Raw genomic sequence first — 20,996 nt, forward strand, 5'->3', positions numbered from 1 at the left:
GTGCCCCCCCCCCTTAAACAAATGACGTCATTGCCTAACCTTACTGTCACTCATTACGTTAGGCCTATAAACTTTACACAGTTGTCACGAATTTCTGCAGTGCTGTTCTTTTCTGCAAAAACAAATCTGTATCACCCCACAAACCTCACAACTGGCTTGATTTTTTATCACAGCACTCATTATAAATTATTTGTAGAAGACAACAATGATCACAGTGATAATTGTGACAAGCATAGAGCACTAAACTAAGTAATCGTAGAAACAGTTTAAATTATAACTGACCCCTAATGTCCTTATATGGTGCCCTCTATGGGTTGGATAACTAAAAGCTAATTTAGAGAACTCTACCTATTAGGTCTTAAAATGATATGTTAATTTGGAGAAGTCTGTTAGATTTTAAAATGATTAGAGCAAGCCTTAACAATTTGCTCTGATGAGCAGGCTCTGAAAAATGAATGTGAAATAATAATAAAAATGTTTATATAAATGGCTATAACAAGAAAATAATCCATAGAATCCTTCACAAAAATACAATCAAAACTAAAAACGACTACATTAAAGCCATAGCCATCCCCTATATAAGAGGATTATCTGAAATAATAGACAGTACACTACAAAAATATAACATTAAGGCCATGTTTACACCACCACCACCAATGAAAATAAAAAATATACTAAGCTCTTCTAAAGATCCCTTTCCTTCCCTTGCCCACTTAGGTGTATATACCAAATCTGTTGCACTTATAACCTACCCTACATAGGTGAAACAGGCTGTACAATCTCCCAAAACAGAAAGAAGACAGTTTAGGCCTGTTAGTGCTGTTTGGTCCAATGTAAGGATTGAGTGCCTTTCCATCAAGTACCTTCATCATGGAAAAGCAGGTGTTTATTATTATTATTATTATTATGTGACACCTCCAGGGAGTCCAAAGACTCATCGAGGGGGGGCACCTACTACATCTCTCTGTCTCCACCACTCAATCCACCGACTACTATGAACTGCAACTACCATCATCATCTACACCGATGCCATCTACTGCTCATCGCCGCCACTAGTACAGCCACTCACTAACATCCATGCTCATGGCGGGATTCGAACCCGCAGCCTTTTGGCTGGAGAGCAGATATGCTAACCACTTGGCCAACCAGGCCGGCTTCAAGGTCTTTTGGATCATGTGTTTGAAACATGCCACCAGATTGAAAAGGCATGCAATCCTTACATTGGACCAAAACATGGAACAAATGCAAAATTGCAAAAATTATTCTTTTGCATAAAGGAGGTTCCAAGACTACATTAGCAAATTATAGACCAATCAGTATCTCAGAGATAGTGTTAAAAGTACTAGAAAAATGGGTAAAAAAGAGAATTTAAGAATGGGTAGATAAAAATATGATACTGCATAAGGGTCAACATGGCTTTGTGAAGGGTCAGTCATCCCTTAGTAAATTACAACTTTTTATAATAGAGTAGCAGCTGAGTTGGATAAAGGAAATGGCTACACAATTTTGCTGGATTTTGCAAAGTCATTTGACAAAATACCACATGGAACACTGTTACACAAACTAGAACAAATGGGAATGGATATGGCGCTGGCTAAGTGGATAATAGAGTGGTTTCTGGAGAGATATCTAAAAGTGGTATATGGAGGGGCAGAATTGAAGCGAAAACAGGTGACTAGTGGTGTGCCACAAGGTTCAGTGCTGTGACCATTGATGTTTAATTTGTACATAAAATATAGGAAATAACCTGAAAGGAAACATTCAGTTGTTTGCTGATGATGCAAAATTAGGTAGAGTAATAGTTAATCAAGGTAATGTGGAGAACTTGAAGATTTAAATAGGCTGTCAGTATGGGCAAAAGTTAATGGGTGTCAGTTTAATGTTGAGAAATGTAAAGTTATGCATTTTGGAATAAATAGATTACAAGCTGCTTATCACATTGATGGCACTATAGTGGAAATAGACGAAGCTAGAGATTTAGTGAGGGGGTGGTAGACAGAGAGTTAAAGTTTAGAGGACATATTGCTAAGGTTGCTAAACTAGCCCATAAGATTACTTGGCTAGTGAAGAACATATTAACAAGTAGAGATAAGGAAATTGTAATTCCTCTTTATAAGGCATTGATATGCCCACATCTGGATTACTGTGCTCAGGTTTCCTGGATTTCTTGGGGATGAGGAAGCGGTGGAGAGGATTCAGAGTGACCAAGATATGGTCAGTGGCCTGTGGAGTGATTCCTATGAGGATAGATTGAAGGTGTGTGGATTGCAGAAGTTGGTTGATAGGAGAAAAAGAGGGGATATGATAGAAACATTTAAGTTGCTTAAAGAATTTTATAGGATAGATGTAGGGGGAAATGTTTCAGCACTTGGCTAGAGGGACCAGAACAAGGGGCCATCCCTGGAAGTTGAATAAAGGTGTGGTCAGTAAGCTGTGAGGAGTAGTTGTGAGTGCTTTGTCTGTTAATAGATTCAAGGAGAGGTATGATAGATTGGGTCTCCTGTGATTAGTTTTCAGTCTCCATAGAGGGGCCACTATAATAATAATAATAATTTATTTGGTCTTTTTATTGCTGATTTTCATACCATATTTGTTACAGCAGTTATTTAACTTAGTCAGAGATTCTTGGATACTTGCAGTGAATGTGGTTAGATGTACAACATCATCTGCATAAAACAAACATAAGTTTAATATCAGGTCTAATGCCACTTTCTTTCATAATGTGATCGATATAGATGATGAATAAGTGTGGAGATAGTGTGTAACATTGGAATTTACATCAAATCATCTTCCTGTATTTCGTTCAATTCTGACTGCTGACTTACAACTTAAACGCAGATTGTATTGCTCTTTGTACTGTTCCATTTATCATATATAATTTTAGTGTTTTGAAAAGCTTTTCTCTGGGGAACCTTGTTCATATGATTTTTCCAGGTATACAGAACTTAAGATATACAAAACTTGTCTTGTTATACTGACATGATTTGTCAACCGTTTGTCGTAAAGTGAAAATCTTATATTGAATTATGCATACTTTAGTGTGCATATCCTTCCATTTATAATTTGCTGTACTACATGGTTTCACTTGTATGCAGTATATGAAAAAATGGGGATGTCCATATAGTTTTTTGCACTATAGTATACATGAATGTGAGATATTACACTTGTCTATTGTTATGAAAAAGTATGTATTTCTTATATAAATATATGTTAAAGCAATTCCCAAATCCCAAATTACTTTTTTTTCTTTTTTTTTTGAAGTTGATGGCTGTTGACATTGAACCAGAATATGGAGGAACAGGCTCAAGTTTCTTTTCTGTAGTATTGGTAATTGAAGAATTGGCTAAGGTGGATCCATCAGTGTCTGTTTTGTGTGATACACAAAATACCGTAATAAATCAAATTTTTAGACACTATGGTAGTGAAGAACAGAAACGACATTATCTTCCAAGACTTGCATCAGATATGGTAAATATTTTGTTCATCTTATTTTATTATATATTTGTTAAATCATATTTTCATTTAGTTGTGAGAATTTGGCAGAAGTAAATGTGTTCAATTAGAATTCTGAAAGCTGGAGAGACATATAACTAGCTAGGAGGAGACTCACATATCTTGTAATAGAGATTCAATTAGGGCTTCAACTAGGAATTGAGAGGCTAACTGAATATTAGCATCTCAATTGTGATGGTACAAGATAATCAGAAAGAAAATAAAATGGTAGTCTTGTTTAACTGGGTAACTCTCTGCTGGTAAATTGCTACCCACTGGAATTAAAATTAATTCCAGTGGGTAGCAATAAGAGAGGTATTGTTTAAACAGCAATGTAAACAATACCTCTCCTATTGCTTCCCACTGGAATTAATTTTAATTCCAGTAACTAACTGGATATGTGCTATTGAAAACTTCAGAGATGAGAAGATCACTGTTCAGGAATCAATTATATAACTAAATACACTGTTGAGTGAAGTCAACAGGCATCCCATGAGCAAGGTGCATCGTGCCATGTAACGAGTCGTGTTTGTAGTTGGTATAAATTAGAGGAATATAATGCTCCCAAGTCGGTGCAACTGCGTCCAGGTGAAATGGCTACGAGAAGGGAACTGACGAAGTTTGAAAGAGGTGTTGTCATAGGATGGCATGTTACAGGTATATCTGTTTGGCAAATTGTTGACGTATTGAGCAATCCCAGATCAACAATCAGTGATACCATATTGAGATGGAAGCACAGGGAGTCAACTGCAAGTGTTACCTGCAGTGGTAGGTGTTATGAAGGATAATATGTAAAAGCTAATATGTAACTATTCATCAGCTGATACATTCAATGCGAAGTTCCAGGTATTGATTGGAACATGAATCTGCACAAAAACATTTAGAACTGAGTCTTACAACATTAGTTCCACGGTAGAAATGCAATATGCAAGTTCCATGTTGTCTGAACCAACATGCGGCATTGTTTGCAGCATACGTGCAAAGAGCATGTACAGTGGGATGTGGAAGCTTAGAAAGTTGTGTTATGGATTGACAAATCATGCTATACCCTCTACCGAGCAGACGGACACATTTGGATGTGGCAGTTGCCTGCTGAACATCTCTTACCAGAATGCATAACCCAAACTATGAAATTCGGAGGTGGTGGTGTAATGGTATGGTCCTGTGTTTTCCTGGTTTGGCCTCAAATCTCTGTTTGTGGTGCCACCAACATTGAACTCCAAGAAATATCTGAACATTCTCGAAATTGCAATGCTTCCTACTTTGTGATGTTTCTATAGAATTGACCATTGTCTCTTTTAGAAAAATAATGCATCATGTCATAAGGTTGCAGCTGTAACTGCATGGTTTGTGGACGTGAACATCACCAGACTTGACTGGTCTTAACGGAGCCATGATCTCAATTCAACTGAACATCTGTGGGATGAACTGCAGCATCAGTTGAAGTCAAAGGATGTCCACCCCACAACAGTCCAGGACCTCATTGCATGCCTACAGGAAGAATAGTCCAAAATTCTCATTGATCATTATCATAAGTTTGTGGAAAGTATGCCCCTTAAGATCAGTCATCGCAGTAAAAGGTCCTACATCTTATTAAGGTGAGCTCCATAGCTGTTTGTCCCTCATGTCCGTTAATGCTTTTCCAAGCAATGTAATATGGCAGTTATATTACAGAAATATATTTATTACAATAATTTTAGATTGGTTTGCAGAAATTAATTGAATAACTTTTGAACAGGAAATTATGACGTTAGTACCATGAATATATGAAGCAGTGTTGGGAAAAAATAGTTAACAGAGCAAATAACATGTTAATAAATTGATTTTTTGGGATGGCTTAAGGATCAAAACTACATAACTTGAAGGAGATCTCTATTTCTTTTTAAGCATTGCAGAGATCCAACAGGGCTTCTTCCTTACGTCCAATCCTCACCTTCTCTTCTCATGATACAGCCCATTAGTAGGTATATTCCTGCGTACTAAATGAGTAAGTATAGGGTGGCAATTTAGGATTTAGTCACCCAAATTCTGTTCTGTATTAGCTTAAACCAAAAGACATAATGGTACAACAGTATGAAATGTCATGCTAGCGTGGGTGCTGCCTGGTTAAGCAAGGGCTCTGCTGTTTTCATCCGAGAGCTAGGATAAACAGTATAAAGCCAAAAACTATTGGAACTAATACAAGTCATCTTCAGAGGAATTTAGGATAGGCACCAGTAGTGTAAGAATTGTCATTGGAAAAGATGTGGACTGGCTAGAGAAGCACTGCATTGACACAATTAGTGTTATCAAAAGAAGGAAGACAAAAACAGGCTGAGATTCTTCTAAACAGTAACTATAACTATGAGATGTTATATTCAGGCAGCAGTGATCACTGGAAAGGAAGGATTAGCTATAGTATTCCAGCACTAAACACACGAATAGTCTTCTTGAATGGCAATCAATTTCAAGTAGAGTGATGTGGACAAAATGAGAAATTGGACAATGAAACTTACGGTCCTGGAAAAATAATCATAATTTAGAATTATGAATCTTTACATTAGAATTTTATTAGTTTTGGTTTTGTAACTATGTATGATATGCACTTGCCATATACTTGCTTCGAATTTGAAATTAATCGTACTTACCAGATATCCAATAATTGTAATAATTTCATTGATTTTTATTCTAATTCACAGTTGTTAAGGATAAAGTGATATCTTTCATTCATCATAAAGACATTCTTCTTTCTCTAACAGCGACAGTTTTTCAGTCATTAATGACTTCTCATCTTCTGCTGACCTAAACAAGTTAACCATGCTTTCTTTTCTGTTATTTTTCTCTTCATTTCTCTTTTCCTGTCTTAGTTCTTGTAAATGTTTCTCTGTTTTCTCCAACTCCCTTGTCAATTTTTGAATTATTCCTTTTAATTTTGATACGTTAATTTTTCTTCATTTATGTCATCGATATAGAGATCCTCTTTACTGGGTTCCACACTGTCATTATCCTTGGCTTTTAACACTGTTCTGCTGGATTTTTAGCACTATTTTTTAAAAATTCTTAAAAGATATTAGCAAATGTACTGAATGCAATAAAAATATAGGTGATCCCCAGGTTACAGACAACCCAACTTATGCCGTTTTGTACTTACAAATGGACTCCCAAAGCTCCCCATAAGGATATTTATGAATTAAATAATTAAATGAATAATTCAGGAACTAGTTTCTTCCACACATGTAAACAAACCTGCATAGCGTAAGCGGTTCGTTGGTGCAGCATCTTTGGACCAGGGAGTCATTTCTGCATTTAAGGCATATTACTTATGGAGTACATTCCCACAAGCAGTCAGGGCTACAAAAGATGATGTGATGACCTTGAGAGAGTACTGGAAGAATTATAACATCTATGATGCCATCAAAATCATTGCTGATTCTTGGGAGGAAGTGAAGCAATCAACAATGAAAGGGGGGTTGTGGAAAAACTGTGCCCTCAATTCTGTGATGATTTTTGTGGCTTCACAGAAGAAGACATCGCTGAAGCCAGAAAAGCTGTGGTGGATAGTGACAATGCACTGAATTGGACATCAATGAAAATGACGTCATTGACTTACTAGAGTCCTATTTACAAGAATTAACCAATGAAGACCTTATGGAGATAGAGAAGCAGCTGATAGAGACACAAGAACATGAAGAATCAGAAGATCCAGAGCCAAGAAAGTTTACGACAAAGGAATTAGCTGAAGCCTTAGTCTCATTGAAGCTGGATTTGCTAAGCTAGGATCAAGATTCTAACATTGAGCGGTTTACAAAGGTTTACCATGCAGTTAGTGATAACTTCAGCTACTACTAGGCCATTTATGATGAAAAAAAGAAAAAGACTGTGCAAACAACCAGGGGCGTGCCGGCCATATGTGCAATGTGTGTGATGCACACAGGTGCCAGGATAGTAAAGGCGCCAAAGAGAAGGAAATACTTAAAAAAACGTTTTTTTAAAAGTGATTTTTTTATTGGAGGGGGGAGATAGGGGCACCAACTTAAGTTTTACACACAGGTGGCAGACACTACTGCCATGCTACTGGGTATAGGGATGCAAACTAAAGTTTTGAACACAGGTGCTGGACACTACTGGTGCACCCCTGCAAAGAACCCTAGATACCTTTTTCGAGAAACCCACTTTAGTGGTAAGCTCCCCTTCTCCAGCAACAGAATCAAATCCTGATTCTCCAGCATGAGATACATCCTCTCTAGCACCAGAACCTGATCCTGATTCTCCACCACTCGCTCCATCCTCTCCAGTACCATCTCCATCATCATCTTCTAATTAATGTTAGCCTACTTTCTTGCCTCAAAAATGCCCCTTCCAGTAAACAAAACATTGATGCAACATTCGATGAGTGTTAACCTTTAATATTCTTTTTTGAAATTTCTCTTATCTAAACTTTTTGTATGAATTTGTTTTTATGTTCTGTTTGTTTGAATTAAAAGAAAAAGCACAATAGTTTCTGTAACTTATTATTACAGTACAAGGGTATTATTATTATTATTAATCCAAATCACATATATATAGATGGGGATGAAAGAACAGAGCCTTGTTAATCACCAGCATTAGTTGCAAAGTTTGAGGATAAAGATCCTTCCCTCATCATATGTAACATGCATTCAGGGAGAACTCAGTTGCAGAAGTTAGATTGTGTGATAGAAGTTTATACTATGTTGCCAAAGGTGTTTGGATGACCTAAAATTCTATGTTGCCTTGCCCGTATGATGCACATACATGTCCACAACACTATATAGGCATAGTCACGTGGGCATTATCAGTGTAGACATTCTTTGCCATCAGGATGATTGGACGAAAAGAATTGAGTCCATTCGAACATGGTATAATAGTTGGAGCCCACAAGTTCGGTCATTCAGTCCGAGAGATTTCTGCCACATTGCACATGTCCTAGTCTATTGTTAGTGAGGTTATTATGAAGTGGAAGTATTATGGAACCACCAAACTCTTCCCCTCCAAACTGGTAAATTCAAGAAACTGACATCTCAGTACTGGCAAATTCTCAAGCATGCTGTCACATTGTCAGTCAGCCTTAGCAACCATCGCAAACGACTTCTGCATGAGCTCCGGAACAGATGCCAGTGACAGAACTATTTGCTTTTGGCTTTTATGGTTGTGCTGCAGCTCCCAAGCTCTTGATTACACCTGCCGATGTCCAGCATCATCTGGAATGGTGCAAACACCTCATTGGACTGTAGATCAATGAAATAGGGTCCTGTGGAGTGACAAATCATGGTAAATGATCTCTCAATCCAGTGGACATGTCTGGATTCACCTGGCTGATGCTTGGTGAATGATACAGGAATGTCTTGTATCAACCATGAAATGTAGGGTGGTAATATAATGGTCTGGGGATGTTTTTCTTGGTTTGGACTGGGCCCATTGGTTTCTGTGTCTGGATCTTTAAATGCTGATGCCTACCATGACATTTTGGACAATTTTGTTTTTCTTACACTGTAACAACAGTTTGGCATAGGCCCTTTCCTGTATCAGCATGATAATGCACCTATTCACAAAGCAAGGGCTCTAGTTCCATGCTCCTCTCCTTTAGTTTACATGGTGATCAGCATTCATTTCGGAAAAATTATGGAGACTACAACCATGTTAGAAATAATTATTTTAATTTCTCAACATTTAGACCTTCATATTAAGTCTTCATCTGGAGTATACACATATATACACAGAGACAAGCTATATTACATTTCACACAGTATGCCAACGCGACAATGATTTGATCAACAGTTATTTTAATGCCCTGACCTCTAGACTGGCCAGGTTAGTTCTTTCAACTCCATGTCTCCATGGTTTGAAGACATGGAGGTGGAAGAACTAAACTAGTCAGTCTAAACACCTGACCTGAATCCTAATGAACATCTTTGGGGTGAGCTGGAGCAAAGGTTGCATGTCAGACTTACTTACCCAACTAACACTTGTCAGCTGTTCACCATACTACAGGAAGAAACTGGACAATGAATGAATTCCAGCAGCAGTTTACCAGAATTTAGTGGAGAGTCTACCCTGAAGGGTAATGGCTGTAATAGCAGCGAAAGGAGGCCTGACCTCATATTGGCAGAAATACTGTAGTGATGAGAAATACAAAGAGTTGCTGTCTGGACACTTTTGGCAACATATTGTTCAAATGCATTATAGATAACTGTCACTTAAAATTTCTCACATGTGTCCAAAGGTGGGTAACATAAGCAAGAAGATCCATCTGTTGATAGACAGTATTAGAATCCACCTGATGATTGCTTATTAGTTGAGAGAACATTCGAGGTAGCATTGAAGTTGATTATTAATGGGTTTCTCCATTATTTTAGAAAGCACTGAAGTGAGTGAGTGAAACTGGATGGCCAAGATTTGTCATCCTTCTTAAGATATAGGTTAAATATGGGCTAGTTTTCAGTCTGCTGGGTAAATTCCACTGGAATACCAGGAATAAAAAGGTGACAGATAGCAGGAATCAGAGTTGAAGCACAAATCTTAAGAAATTCCATCAGGACCAGGAGACATTTTGGTATCCAGTTTGGACAAGATTCTTCTGATATTTTTTTTCCAAAAATCAGAGAGACAATGAATGAATATTGTATGTTTTGGAATGGTAGGAGGGCATTTACCAAGATTGTCTATGCATGAATTTGAAGAAAAGTAAGAAGCCAGGATATTTGGCTTTTAATGTAGAGAATAATACAACGCAATAAGGTGCACGAGAGGTGGAAGCACAGTGAGACAAAAGTTACAACTAATAGCTTTGGCAAGAGACCAGAAATCAGAAATGCCATTTGGACATTTACATATTGTCCACTTTTTAGCCATTTCAAAATCATTTTTGATTTGAGTTTCTCTAAACAAAATAGTTTGCTTGCAACTGTTATGAGTTTTGGGATAATCAGAAAAGGATGATAAAGATTTCAATGAATACCAATTGCAGTATACCCAGTACTTATACTGCTTTAGCATATCTTTTACAGAACCAAGACTTATGTAAGGGCTGAAAATTTAAAGTGAAATGGGCAATAAATGTTTACCTACCAATATAATTACTTCTGTGTTCAGTGCGATGTTTGGATTAGAAGACTGAAAATAATAATAATCCAGCTAAGGAAATCATGATGATCATCCTATTTGACTTTCTTTTAATGCCAGACATGTGGATGCGAATGACTGTATGAATGTTGCTCTGTGGGAGAGGAAGTCACTGCTAGATGTCTGAATTTCCTAGAGGACAAAGAATATCTACAGCATGGGTGTCAAACTCGCGGCCCAACCAAATATTTGTCAATGAAAGTGATTACTACGTATAGCCATGTTGCATGCATTTCCTTTACACACAGGCAAACCATTTCCCCCACTATTTCTACCAGCTGATTATATACCTACATCTAGTCATCAGTCTTGTTTGAACTGACTTGTTTGGTGTGCATAACAGGAAATATTTTGCTTTCTATGAACAAGAAAAATAAGTTTATTTACGTTATGCTTATTAATTTGTGCAGTTATTTAGTGTCTGGTAAGTTGATGTTCACGAAAAAATATCAGTTTTTATTAAAATATTCTATTATTTTATGTTAACGATTATAATTTTTATCAGTCCTTTGCATTCAGCATGTCTCTATCGAAACCAAGTGATAGTAATAAACGAAAAATTGCTGACAAACATTGAAATTTTTAAGAAAAGTGGAATTGGAGTATTTTTGCTGTGAAGAAAAATAAAATAATCTGCTTAATATGTAATAATGTTATCAGTGTACCAAAGTTATACAACATTAATCGTCACTATGAACAACATAAATCAAAATATGATAATTACGAGGGATTAACGAGACAAGAAAAGTTGAAAGAGCTCAAGTCGGGACTGAAAAAACAACAGTTCATGTTTACTAAAGTATCACCAGAAAGTGAAGCAGTGGTGCATGCAAGCTACGTCTTGTCGGAGTTGATAGCTAAACACTCGAAACCTTTCACTGAAGGTGATTTCATTAAGGAATGTCTAATTAAAGCTGCAGAAATTATTTGTCCTGAAAATATGAAGGCTTTTCAGACAATCTCTTTGTACCGAAAAACAGTTGCGGAAAGAATTACTGATTTGGCCGACAATTTAAGTGTTCAGATCAAAGCAAAATCATCTAGTTTCAAAGCTTTTTCCATTGCCTGTGACGAGAGTACAGACATTGGGGCGTAGCTCAATTAGCTGTGTTTCTTCGTGCTTGCGACACAGATTTCAACATTTTTGAGGAATTATTGGAACTAGTACCAATGCATAACACTAGTACAGGACAAGATATATTTAATTGTGTTTTTGAACTTCTGTAAAAATACAATCTACCTCTGTCAAAATTAACTTCCTTGGCTACAGATAGAGCTCCTTCTATGACCGGAAAAAACAATGGTTTTGTGGCATTCTGCAAAAAAAACAAAGTGAAATTTATGACGGATCCAAGATTCATCATATGCATTGCATTATACATCAAGAAGTATTATGCACGAAAGTAATAAACTTGGAAAATGTGTTGACATCTATCAAAAAAATCATTAATTTCATAAAATCTCGAGGCTTAAATCAGCGACAGTTCTCTGCTTTCTTAAGTGAATTATGTGAATATTCTGGTTTGTCCTACTATACCGAGGTACGTTGGCTATCCTGCTCCAAGATTCTTAAACAATTCTGGGACTTGAAAGAAGAAATATGTCAGTTCTTAATAACTAAAAATCAAGACACAAGCCTGTTTTTTGACACAGTGTGATTGCAAGATTTATCCTTCATGGTTGATATAACAAAACACTTACGTGATTTAAATTTAAAACTGCAAGGAAAAGATCAGATCATTACGAACATGTGTGACCAAGTTAAGGCATTCAAATGTAAGCTAGTTCTTTGGGAAAAGTAGTTGAAAAATTAAGATTTAACAAACTTTCCGACATGCAACATGAACAAATCAAATTTAAGTGAAACTGCATCGTATCAAAAATACACAGAAAAAATTGTAAGCCTTAGAACTGAATTTGAAACAAGGTTTGCAGATTTTAAATTTTTGGAAGACAAGTTTTCTTTGTTTTCTTCCATTTTTTCAATAAATATTGAATCAGTACCTAATCAATTGCAAATGGAGGTAATTGAGATCCAGTGCAATTCAGATTTGAAAGCAAAATTCAGTGAAGTTGGCATGCCTGGATTTTACAAATATTTACCTGCCAGGTTTAAAAATACTCGAAAATTCGCATATGAAATTATATCCATGTTTGGAAGTACTTATCGGTGTGAGCAGTTATTTACAATTATGAAGGGAAATAAGTCTCCTGTCAGATCCAGAATTACTGACATTCACCTTGGATCAGTTTTGAAAGTAATCACTGCGAACAAGATTTCTCCTGAAGTAAGAAAGATAGTAGCAGAGAAGAGATGCCAAGTGTCAGGGAGAAAATATTAATTTCTAAAGTGAATATGGAAGGCTTTGGATACAGCTTTAAAACAGTTATTTTCTCTCTATGATTCAGAATTGTGATGTAATTCTGTGAAACATCATTCATATAGCATGCTGGAAGAAATGGAAAATTCAGTTTTTAGAGAGGTACCTCCCTCCCTGCACTTTAACAGTAACTCAATAAAAGTCAAAACTAGTCTGAATGATATAATCACATAATCACAAGAAAGATATTTATTTAACCAAATATTTCGGTCTGGAAATAGCAGACCATCGTCGGTGGTATTACAAGAACAGTTTAAAAAAAAATATACAAGCTAGAATACTAACAATAGATCGTTGAAATTAGAACATGTCGCGTGATGTTATATCACTAAGTATGAAACGAAATATTTTGAAGTAGAAACATGATTGAATTTGCTATAAAAAAAAAAAAAAAAAAAAAAAAAAAAAATTAATGAGTAATCTTGATTAGGCTTTCCCAGATTTTTGATATAGATATGCAGTCATTACGATTCAGGTTGGGATGATGGAGCAAGGCCTCCACGCTTTCCTTGAACAAACGTTCGAACCTATAACGGGATCTATGTAAGAGGCGAGTTTTGGACCAAAGGATGCTGTGGTCAGTTTCAATCCCGTGTTGAGCCAAACCAGACTTTTCAGGTTTATTGTGAAGAATGGATGATTGATGTTCTTGGATTCTTTTTTCAAGAGAACGTCCAGTCTGTCCAAAGTAAGAGAGATCACAGTTGCAAGGAATTTGATAAACTCCAGGAAGAGATAAAGTTGAGCGTTTGTCTTTAGGAGAAGGAAAATGAGAAGACAATTTGTTAATAGGAGAATACGTAGCTGTTAAATCATATTTCTTCAAAATTCTTGCGATAGGTTCTGAAATACCGGAGATATAAGGAATAGGTACTCGACGTATTGAATCTTTGTTGTTTTGTGGAGGATTATAAGATGTAAGAAGACGTTGAATACTTTTTTCAGAAAAGCCATTGAGTTTCATGTGTTGCTGGATAGTAGAAAGTTCTTTCTGTAGATAATCAAAAGTAGAACAATTAGTTTTGGCTCTTTTGATGAGACATTTTATAATTCCTGTTTTTTGACATGGATGATGGGCTGATTCTTTCAGAATATAACGACCTGTGAATGTTGGTTTCCTGTATACTGTAGTTGTAAGAATATTTGAAGATGATCGGATGAGGAGAACGTCTAAAAAAGATAACTGGTTGTTTTCTTCTAATTCCATAGTAAACTTTATGCGATGATGTAAGGAATTAATACTGTTTAAAAAGGAAGATAAAGTGTTTTTACTGTGAGGCCAAATAGCAAATATGTCATCTATATATCTTACCCAAAAAGATGGTAGAGGGAAACTAGATGTGAAGAGGACTTTTTCTAAATGTTCTAAATAAAAGTTGGCTAAAGCTGGAGAAAGAGGACTTCCCATGGCTGTTCCTTCTACTTGGCTATAAAATTTGTTTTGACATATGAAATAACCAGAATGTATAACGAAATCGAATAGTTTTATAATATCTTGAGGAATTTTTTAATTCACTCATTAATTTTTTTTTTTTTTTTTTTTTTTTTTTTTTTTTATAGCAAATTCAATCATGTTTCTACTTCAAAATATTTCGTTTCATACTTAGTGATATAACATCACGCGACATGTTCTAATTTCAACGATCTATTGTTAGTATTCTAGCTTGTATATTTTTTTTTAAACTGTTCTTGTAATACCACCGACGATGGTCTGCTATTTCCAGACCGAAATATTTGGTTAAATAAATATCTTTCTTGTGATTACGTGATTATATCATTCAGTCTTATGTCGCAAGTATCCTTAAAACAACAAAACTAGTCTGGATAGTGGCCTTTTCCATAATGCATAGCATTATACATACACAAAAGGATGTATGCTTTGCATTATGAGATACTAAGGCATTTAATGTGAAGTCATTAGTCTCTATATACAAGTAGCTTGGTCATCATAAAGTTACTTCATGTGAACATTTTGTTTGCTTACACTTGGATAAAGGATAAACATATAGTTTCTTGGCATCTTTAATTTAATTATCTAAATCAGTATTTAATGAGAATTTTTTTTGTATTCTTTATCACTTTATCTTGTCTTTATTACTGACAAGATTTAAGACATTGCAGTTGAAGATAATCATTTTTGAGCTAAAGATTATCATGCTCCTTATAATGTATTGATTACAGAATGGTATGATAACTCTAGGTTTGAATTATTTTTATTTTTTATATTTATTTATTATTTTTTTTTTCATCATTGAAATTGAAGCACAACTTTTAATTTCTTGGTTTCAGGTTGGCTCTTTCTGTTTAACAGAGTCTGATTCTGGGTCAGATGCATTTTCTCTTAAAACCCAGGCTATAAAGGATGGAAAATACTTTGTTATCACAGGTTCCAAGATGTGGATCAGTAATGCTAGTTATGCTGATGTCTTTTTAGTATTTGCCAATGCTAAACCAACTGATGTAAGTTCTTAATTACCATTGGATTATTACTGCTATATAAAATATATGTGTGTGTGCCTAATTTAATCCAGATTTTAACTTTATTGATAATTAGCAAAGTTTGTTAGACAAAAAGGCTGATTATTATTGCTGTTCTTCTTTTCATGCACCATTTTTTTTAAACAAAATAAATTTTCATTTATTTCATCTCTTAATAACATGTTTTATGCTCTAACAGTAGTACAAGAATTATATAACATTAGGACACTATAAGGAAAAGGAATATTATATTTTCATTTATTATCATTTTTGTTGTTCTTATAAAAGAGTTGTTTTCACTGAAACAGAAAAATAAAAGTCAAGATTGTGAGTCTTTTGCCAGGTTATTGACAGAAGTGAGCTTGAGAAGGAGTTGTGATTCAGTGGAGACTATTTAAGAAAGTTATGTGCATAAGAAAATTGTAAGGATTGATACTTACGTGATGGGCTACATTTAAGTGGATTTGGTTTTAGGCACTTTGAAAAATGGTTGTTCATTGAAAGAGCAAGTACAAATCGTAAAACTAAATGTGTCAGGGTAGTTGCATGAGAGCTGGGATAAATGTAGATGAAAGGAGTGATTGAAATTGCAATTGTAATGAGAAAGAAAATAATAGCATGAAAGGAATGAAGCAGTTTAGGAATGGCAAGACTATTTTTATAGTATGTGATCACATCAGTGATCACATACTATAGAGAGTTTGGTTAAGCAATCAATTTGTTCTTATTTATAAAAAAAAAAAAAAAAAAGGATTACTCTTCTCAACCCCTTGAAAGAGATCAGTGCTACAGTGCAGAACAGCTGATTACAAAGCTCATTTTATTTTTGTTTTATATGAATATCACCCATGAAAGGTTAGTCTATAGTACATTAATATTAGTACCATGGTGAGATGGTTAAATAAACTGGAAAACTTTCTGTAGAGACCAAACATGGAACTTTTTTTCAAGTCACTTTAGGTCTCCAGTAAGCAGTAGTTTCACACTGGGTGATGAAATTCATCTCTTACGTAAAGACATTCACAAAACATCCACATCCACAATGGAATGCAAACTCATATTTGGTTGGTTAGAGAGCAGATACACTAACTTAACCAAAAGTCTGGAAATTTTATTAATCTGCTCATATCTCTTTAATAAATGATCAAAAATTACTGAAGAGCTACTATCCTTCAGATTCCCTGGTTCTGTACATGGCAGGTATAATCTTCCTCTTTTAAGATTTTTGTTATTTCTTACTACAGGATGAACTAAATAACATGAATACAAACTAGTTAATATTTTACTTGAAACTAAAGTAGGAAGACTTGGTTTCCCTATCAGTTATTTATCAAAACCTTAAATTGCATGATTTATTTTCATCAATTGTCACATCCACATTTCCAACCCCTACGACCTTAAACTGGAACTTGACACTGATATCCAAACAATAACAGAATGGATTTCATCCCAAAGAACATGTTATATTATTGATACATACAAGTTGATTCCTAAGAACTCTGACCCACTCCCAGTCTTATATATTGCTGGAATTGCTGAACCAGTTTCAAAAATCATAAGGAAATATAACTGGATGCCTACTTTTTTTCTGGTCAATAAACTTTCCATGATACCTTCCACCAAGGATAAACAGTCTCCTCTTTCACCCAGTTGTTTACCAGATTCCTTATGACTGTCTTCTTATTTGGAACAAACATGATGTTCAAGAACATCATGTTTGTAAGAACATCAGTCTGTATCCTCTATTAAAAAATCCAAAACTCTGGTCTAGCACAGCATGAAGCTGACACAGGCCAATTTTATCAATGCATTGTGAGACAAGACAGGCATCATAAAATTCTTTATTGTTAAAAGCAGTTTATAGTTATTGCCAAAAAGTGTGTATAGAGCATTTTGGGGGTACTGCTTGTACCACCACTGCTTCGACTCTCTGGTCCTCTTTAATACTATTACTTTTTTTATGATGTTGGTGCCCCCAAGCTATTGTGCCTAAGCCTAGAGCTGGCCCTGGTTACAGGAATGTTGTTTTGATTCATATTGTCAATTCACAGCATTAATAACTTTTTCATTTTTTCCCTTACTTCACTCCTTGAATATGATGTTCTTTACACTTTTGCATTAACAAATTCTGCATGCGAATTGTAAGTTGGCAGTTAGAATTGACTGAGGTTCATGAAGATAGATGTTAAATCTGGTGTGAGACTAGGGTGCACATTATCTGCACTGTTATTCATCATCTATATGGATCACATTATGAAGGAAAGTGGCATTAAATCTGAATCAAAATTGGAGATGCTAATCTCAGCTCTTTATTTACACAGATGATGTTGTTACTCCTATATAAATCCAGTACAGTTATGCAGGATTCCCTGACTAAATTGATTAAGTGCTGTAATAAATTTTGAATGAAAATCAATAATAAAAAAAAACCGATATGAACATAGGCAAGAACTTTGAAACACCAAATAGAGAACTTATAGAAGAGTAAAACATTTCAGTTTATTTAGTTACAATTTTTAGTACTTTGATACGGAATTAGAAATTAGGAATTAGAGAGAAATTAGTCAAAAGACTAAACTATCTGTATACAAGATGGTGTTCAAACCAATTTTAGGTTGGATTTAAGAGCTGGGTTATAAGTAGAACACTTAATCAGAGTCTGAAAATCATTGATAAGATTGTGGAGAGAAGTTCTGAGGAGATTGTGGGAGTAAATGATAGTATCAGTGGCAGAATCATGTTATTACAAAGCAAGGCACTTATTGATGTTGTTAGTATTGAGGAATGTATGAACAGAGCTAATCTAAGGTATTATGGTCACTTAAACAGAATGAAAGAGAGAGGAAAGGTTAGAAAAAGAGGTGCTTGATATCAGGGTCACCTGAATAAATTTGTTCAACCAGTTTTTTAGTGTTATGTGCGAGGAAAGCTCTGCTAACATATCTTCTTCATAATTCGATAGAATATTTATTGTACTACTGAAATTATACAGATTCAGCATCCACAGAAAATCTCTCTTGGTTTCCCAGCTTGAAGAAAATACTCATAAAATCTATGTAACAATACTTTCATGTTATTGATTATGATCCAATTTAGTTAGTTAGAAATGTAATCTTCATTCCACTTTTCTGCCTCATTCATTTATACACTGGAGTACTGAACATATCAAAGCGGTTATTTTCAGTTCCTTGGATCTAAGGTTTCATTTTTTCTTTCTTTCTGTGTTGATATAACAGTTAAATAATTGTTTTCTGTGTCTATGAAGAGATAAATTAAACTCTTTCAAAAGTTGAAATATATCTGTAAGTTAACATAATTTCATGTTCCAGTATATGTTTTTTGATATTTCATTTGATATTATTCATTTTGATATTCATTCTTGTGAAAGCAGCAAACTGCTATGTGTAGTAATAACATTTTATGAGAAGAGCCCATTTCATCACATATTTCAAGCATTCTTGAATGAAGAGAGCTGGATTTTATAAATTTACTGTATTAACAGCTGTTGTTAATACCTGATTCAACTTAGTGCTTAAAACCTTTACTCTCTCTACTATTTCTCAGTGTCAATGCACTGTATGCTTTCTATATGTGGCACTACTTATTTCATTTTTGTGACTAGTCCTCTATTTTTCCAGACATATTAGCTGCAGTAAAAACCAATAATATTTACTGTGCATATCAATTCTATAATTCTATATGTTTGCTGAGTATGTTATCAGTACAAACTGAAATGCAGGCTGTCATTTTTAAATTAGTGCTTAAGAAATAACCAGATAATGCAGAAAAAATTTGATGTCTGGTTGTTGGCTCTTTCAAGTTCAACAAGTTCCAAGCATCTCAAAAATTCTCTTCTAATTTTACTTTTCTCTCAATTTACATGCTTCATATAGATAAGTACTAAGGCATTATCAAAAACATATGAAGAGGTATTGCTTTTATTTTTTAAGCAAATTTATCTCTGATCATTGCATGGTATATATGGCATATATATATATATATATATATATATATGTATGTATGTATCTGTCATTCAAATCATAATTAAGCCATCTCCTGTGGTGAATTTTTTTTTTTAACTTTCACTGTGAAGTGATATTTCAAGAGCTAACTCATTTTCATTACATGTAGGTGTCATTGTTTTCTAATTGTTTTTTCTTTTAAAAAATCATTTGACATATTCTGATATTGTTGGTGTTTTGTTTCCCATTGCTTTAATTTTTGATGGAACTATAACGCTATTACAAAAAATCTCTGAGCAAATAGCACATTGTAGACAGTTATTTACAATGTGCCTGAATACAAATGGTATGTAGGAAGGATCTATTTGCATTTCTTTCTTGTGAGCTCCAGAGATTTGATATTAACATACCTTTAGGTATGTTAATATCAAACTTCTAACTATCTAACTTCTTTCATTTAAAAAAGAATTGTAACTTATGTTTTCACTCACATGTTTGCATGTTTTGCTTTGCACTTTGAGGTGCATTTGGACCAAAAGGAAACACTAAACTGGTGACTGGTGCTCCTTGATCTTGTTAACTTATCCAGTTACAGAACAACCAACCAACAGGCTGCTAGTTTGAATCTCCCCACCCCATGAGAATGAATGCTTGTGATTGGCAAGGCTTACATTTGATTTCCATCTAGGATATGAGGAAAAGCTTTATAAGAACTTTTATAAAGGCAGTTAAGTAGTAGGTAGATGGTAGGATTCCTCCTGCAAAACAGACAGATTAATTTATGGACAAGAGTTGACAAAGCAAACTATGGCAGTAGGCTTAATTGCTCTGTCACTATCAAAATTAGATAAGCGAGAAGCAGTGTTACTTAGAACATTCTTCTCTGGACCTTTCTTTATGCATTAGCATAAAAGTAAAATTCTTTAATTCCATAAAAGAAGAATTTAATTCTGAATGGAATTAAACAACAATTATCTATGTTGATTGTAGATTGAAATTTTATTCCTTAATTTTCCTTTCAAACAGGTTCTTGAATTTTCTACACATGTATACTTTCCAACACTCCTGATTTTGGTAGAAGACCAGTTTTTGATCCATGCTCCCAGAATCTCAATTAGTACAGCTTCCCTTCCACATTTTCAAGCATTGATAATTTTCCATAAAGAACATGTTGAACTGCAGCCTTGGGTAGCAAACTTTGGGTATAGAACAATGGTACCATAGAGCAAAAATTTGTAGTGGATTTGAAGCTGCATTTATCTGAATCCTGCTTTTTCTGTCTCAACATAATTAAATATTAATTATGACTACTGCAGGCATAATTTTAATATTACCACTTTATTTAATTAATAGAGAATGATATATGAAGTTTGCTGTGATGTGTTGCAGGCTGAAATATTTCTCTGCCCAAGAAATGCTAAGCATGAATAAACAAATATAAAAATTATCATGAATTTTTTTTTTTTTTTTTAATTTTTAATGAAGCTAGCACACTGCCAAAATCCATTCTGGTGAAGTCTACATGAGACGGTGATGGTAGTTCATCATCACTGTCTTTTCTAAA

General features: G+C 34.7%; 1 protein-coding gene across 4 annotated transcripts in view; it reads left to right on the plus strand.

Moving 5' to 3' along the window:
• LOC150107302 (short/branched chain specific acyl-CoA dehydrogenase, mitochondrial) overlaps positions 1–20,996 on the plus strand; it is a 186,810-nt gene that overhangs the window by 71,666 nt on the left and 94,148 nt on the right. For all 4 annotated transcript variants that reach the window (XM_090391162.1, XM_090391160.1, XM_090391161.1 and 1 more), the window contains 2 exons: positions 3,262–3,468; positions 15,282–15,452. In XM_090391162.1, the coding sequence (XP_090247288.1) occupies positions 3,262–3,468; positions 15,282–15,452 (378 nt within the window). The remainder of the gene's footprint in view (positions 1–3,261; positions 3,469–15,281; positions 15,453–20,996) is intronic.

Source organism: Typopeltis vanoorti, chromosome 4, assembly GCF_054136105.1.
Source record: "Typopeltis vanoorti isolate ZY-2024b chromosome 4, IOZ_Tvanoo_1.0, whole genome shotgun sequence".
Taxonomy (NCBI): Eukaryota; Metazoa; Arthropoda; class Arachnida; order Uropygi; family Thelyphonidae; genus Typopeltis; species Typopeltis vanoorti.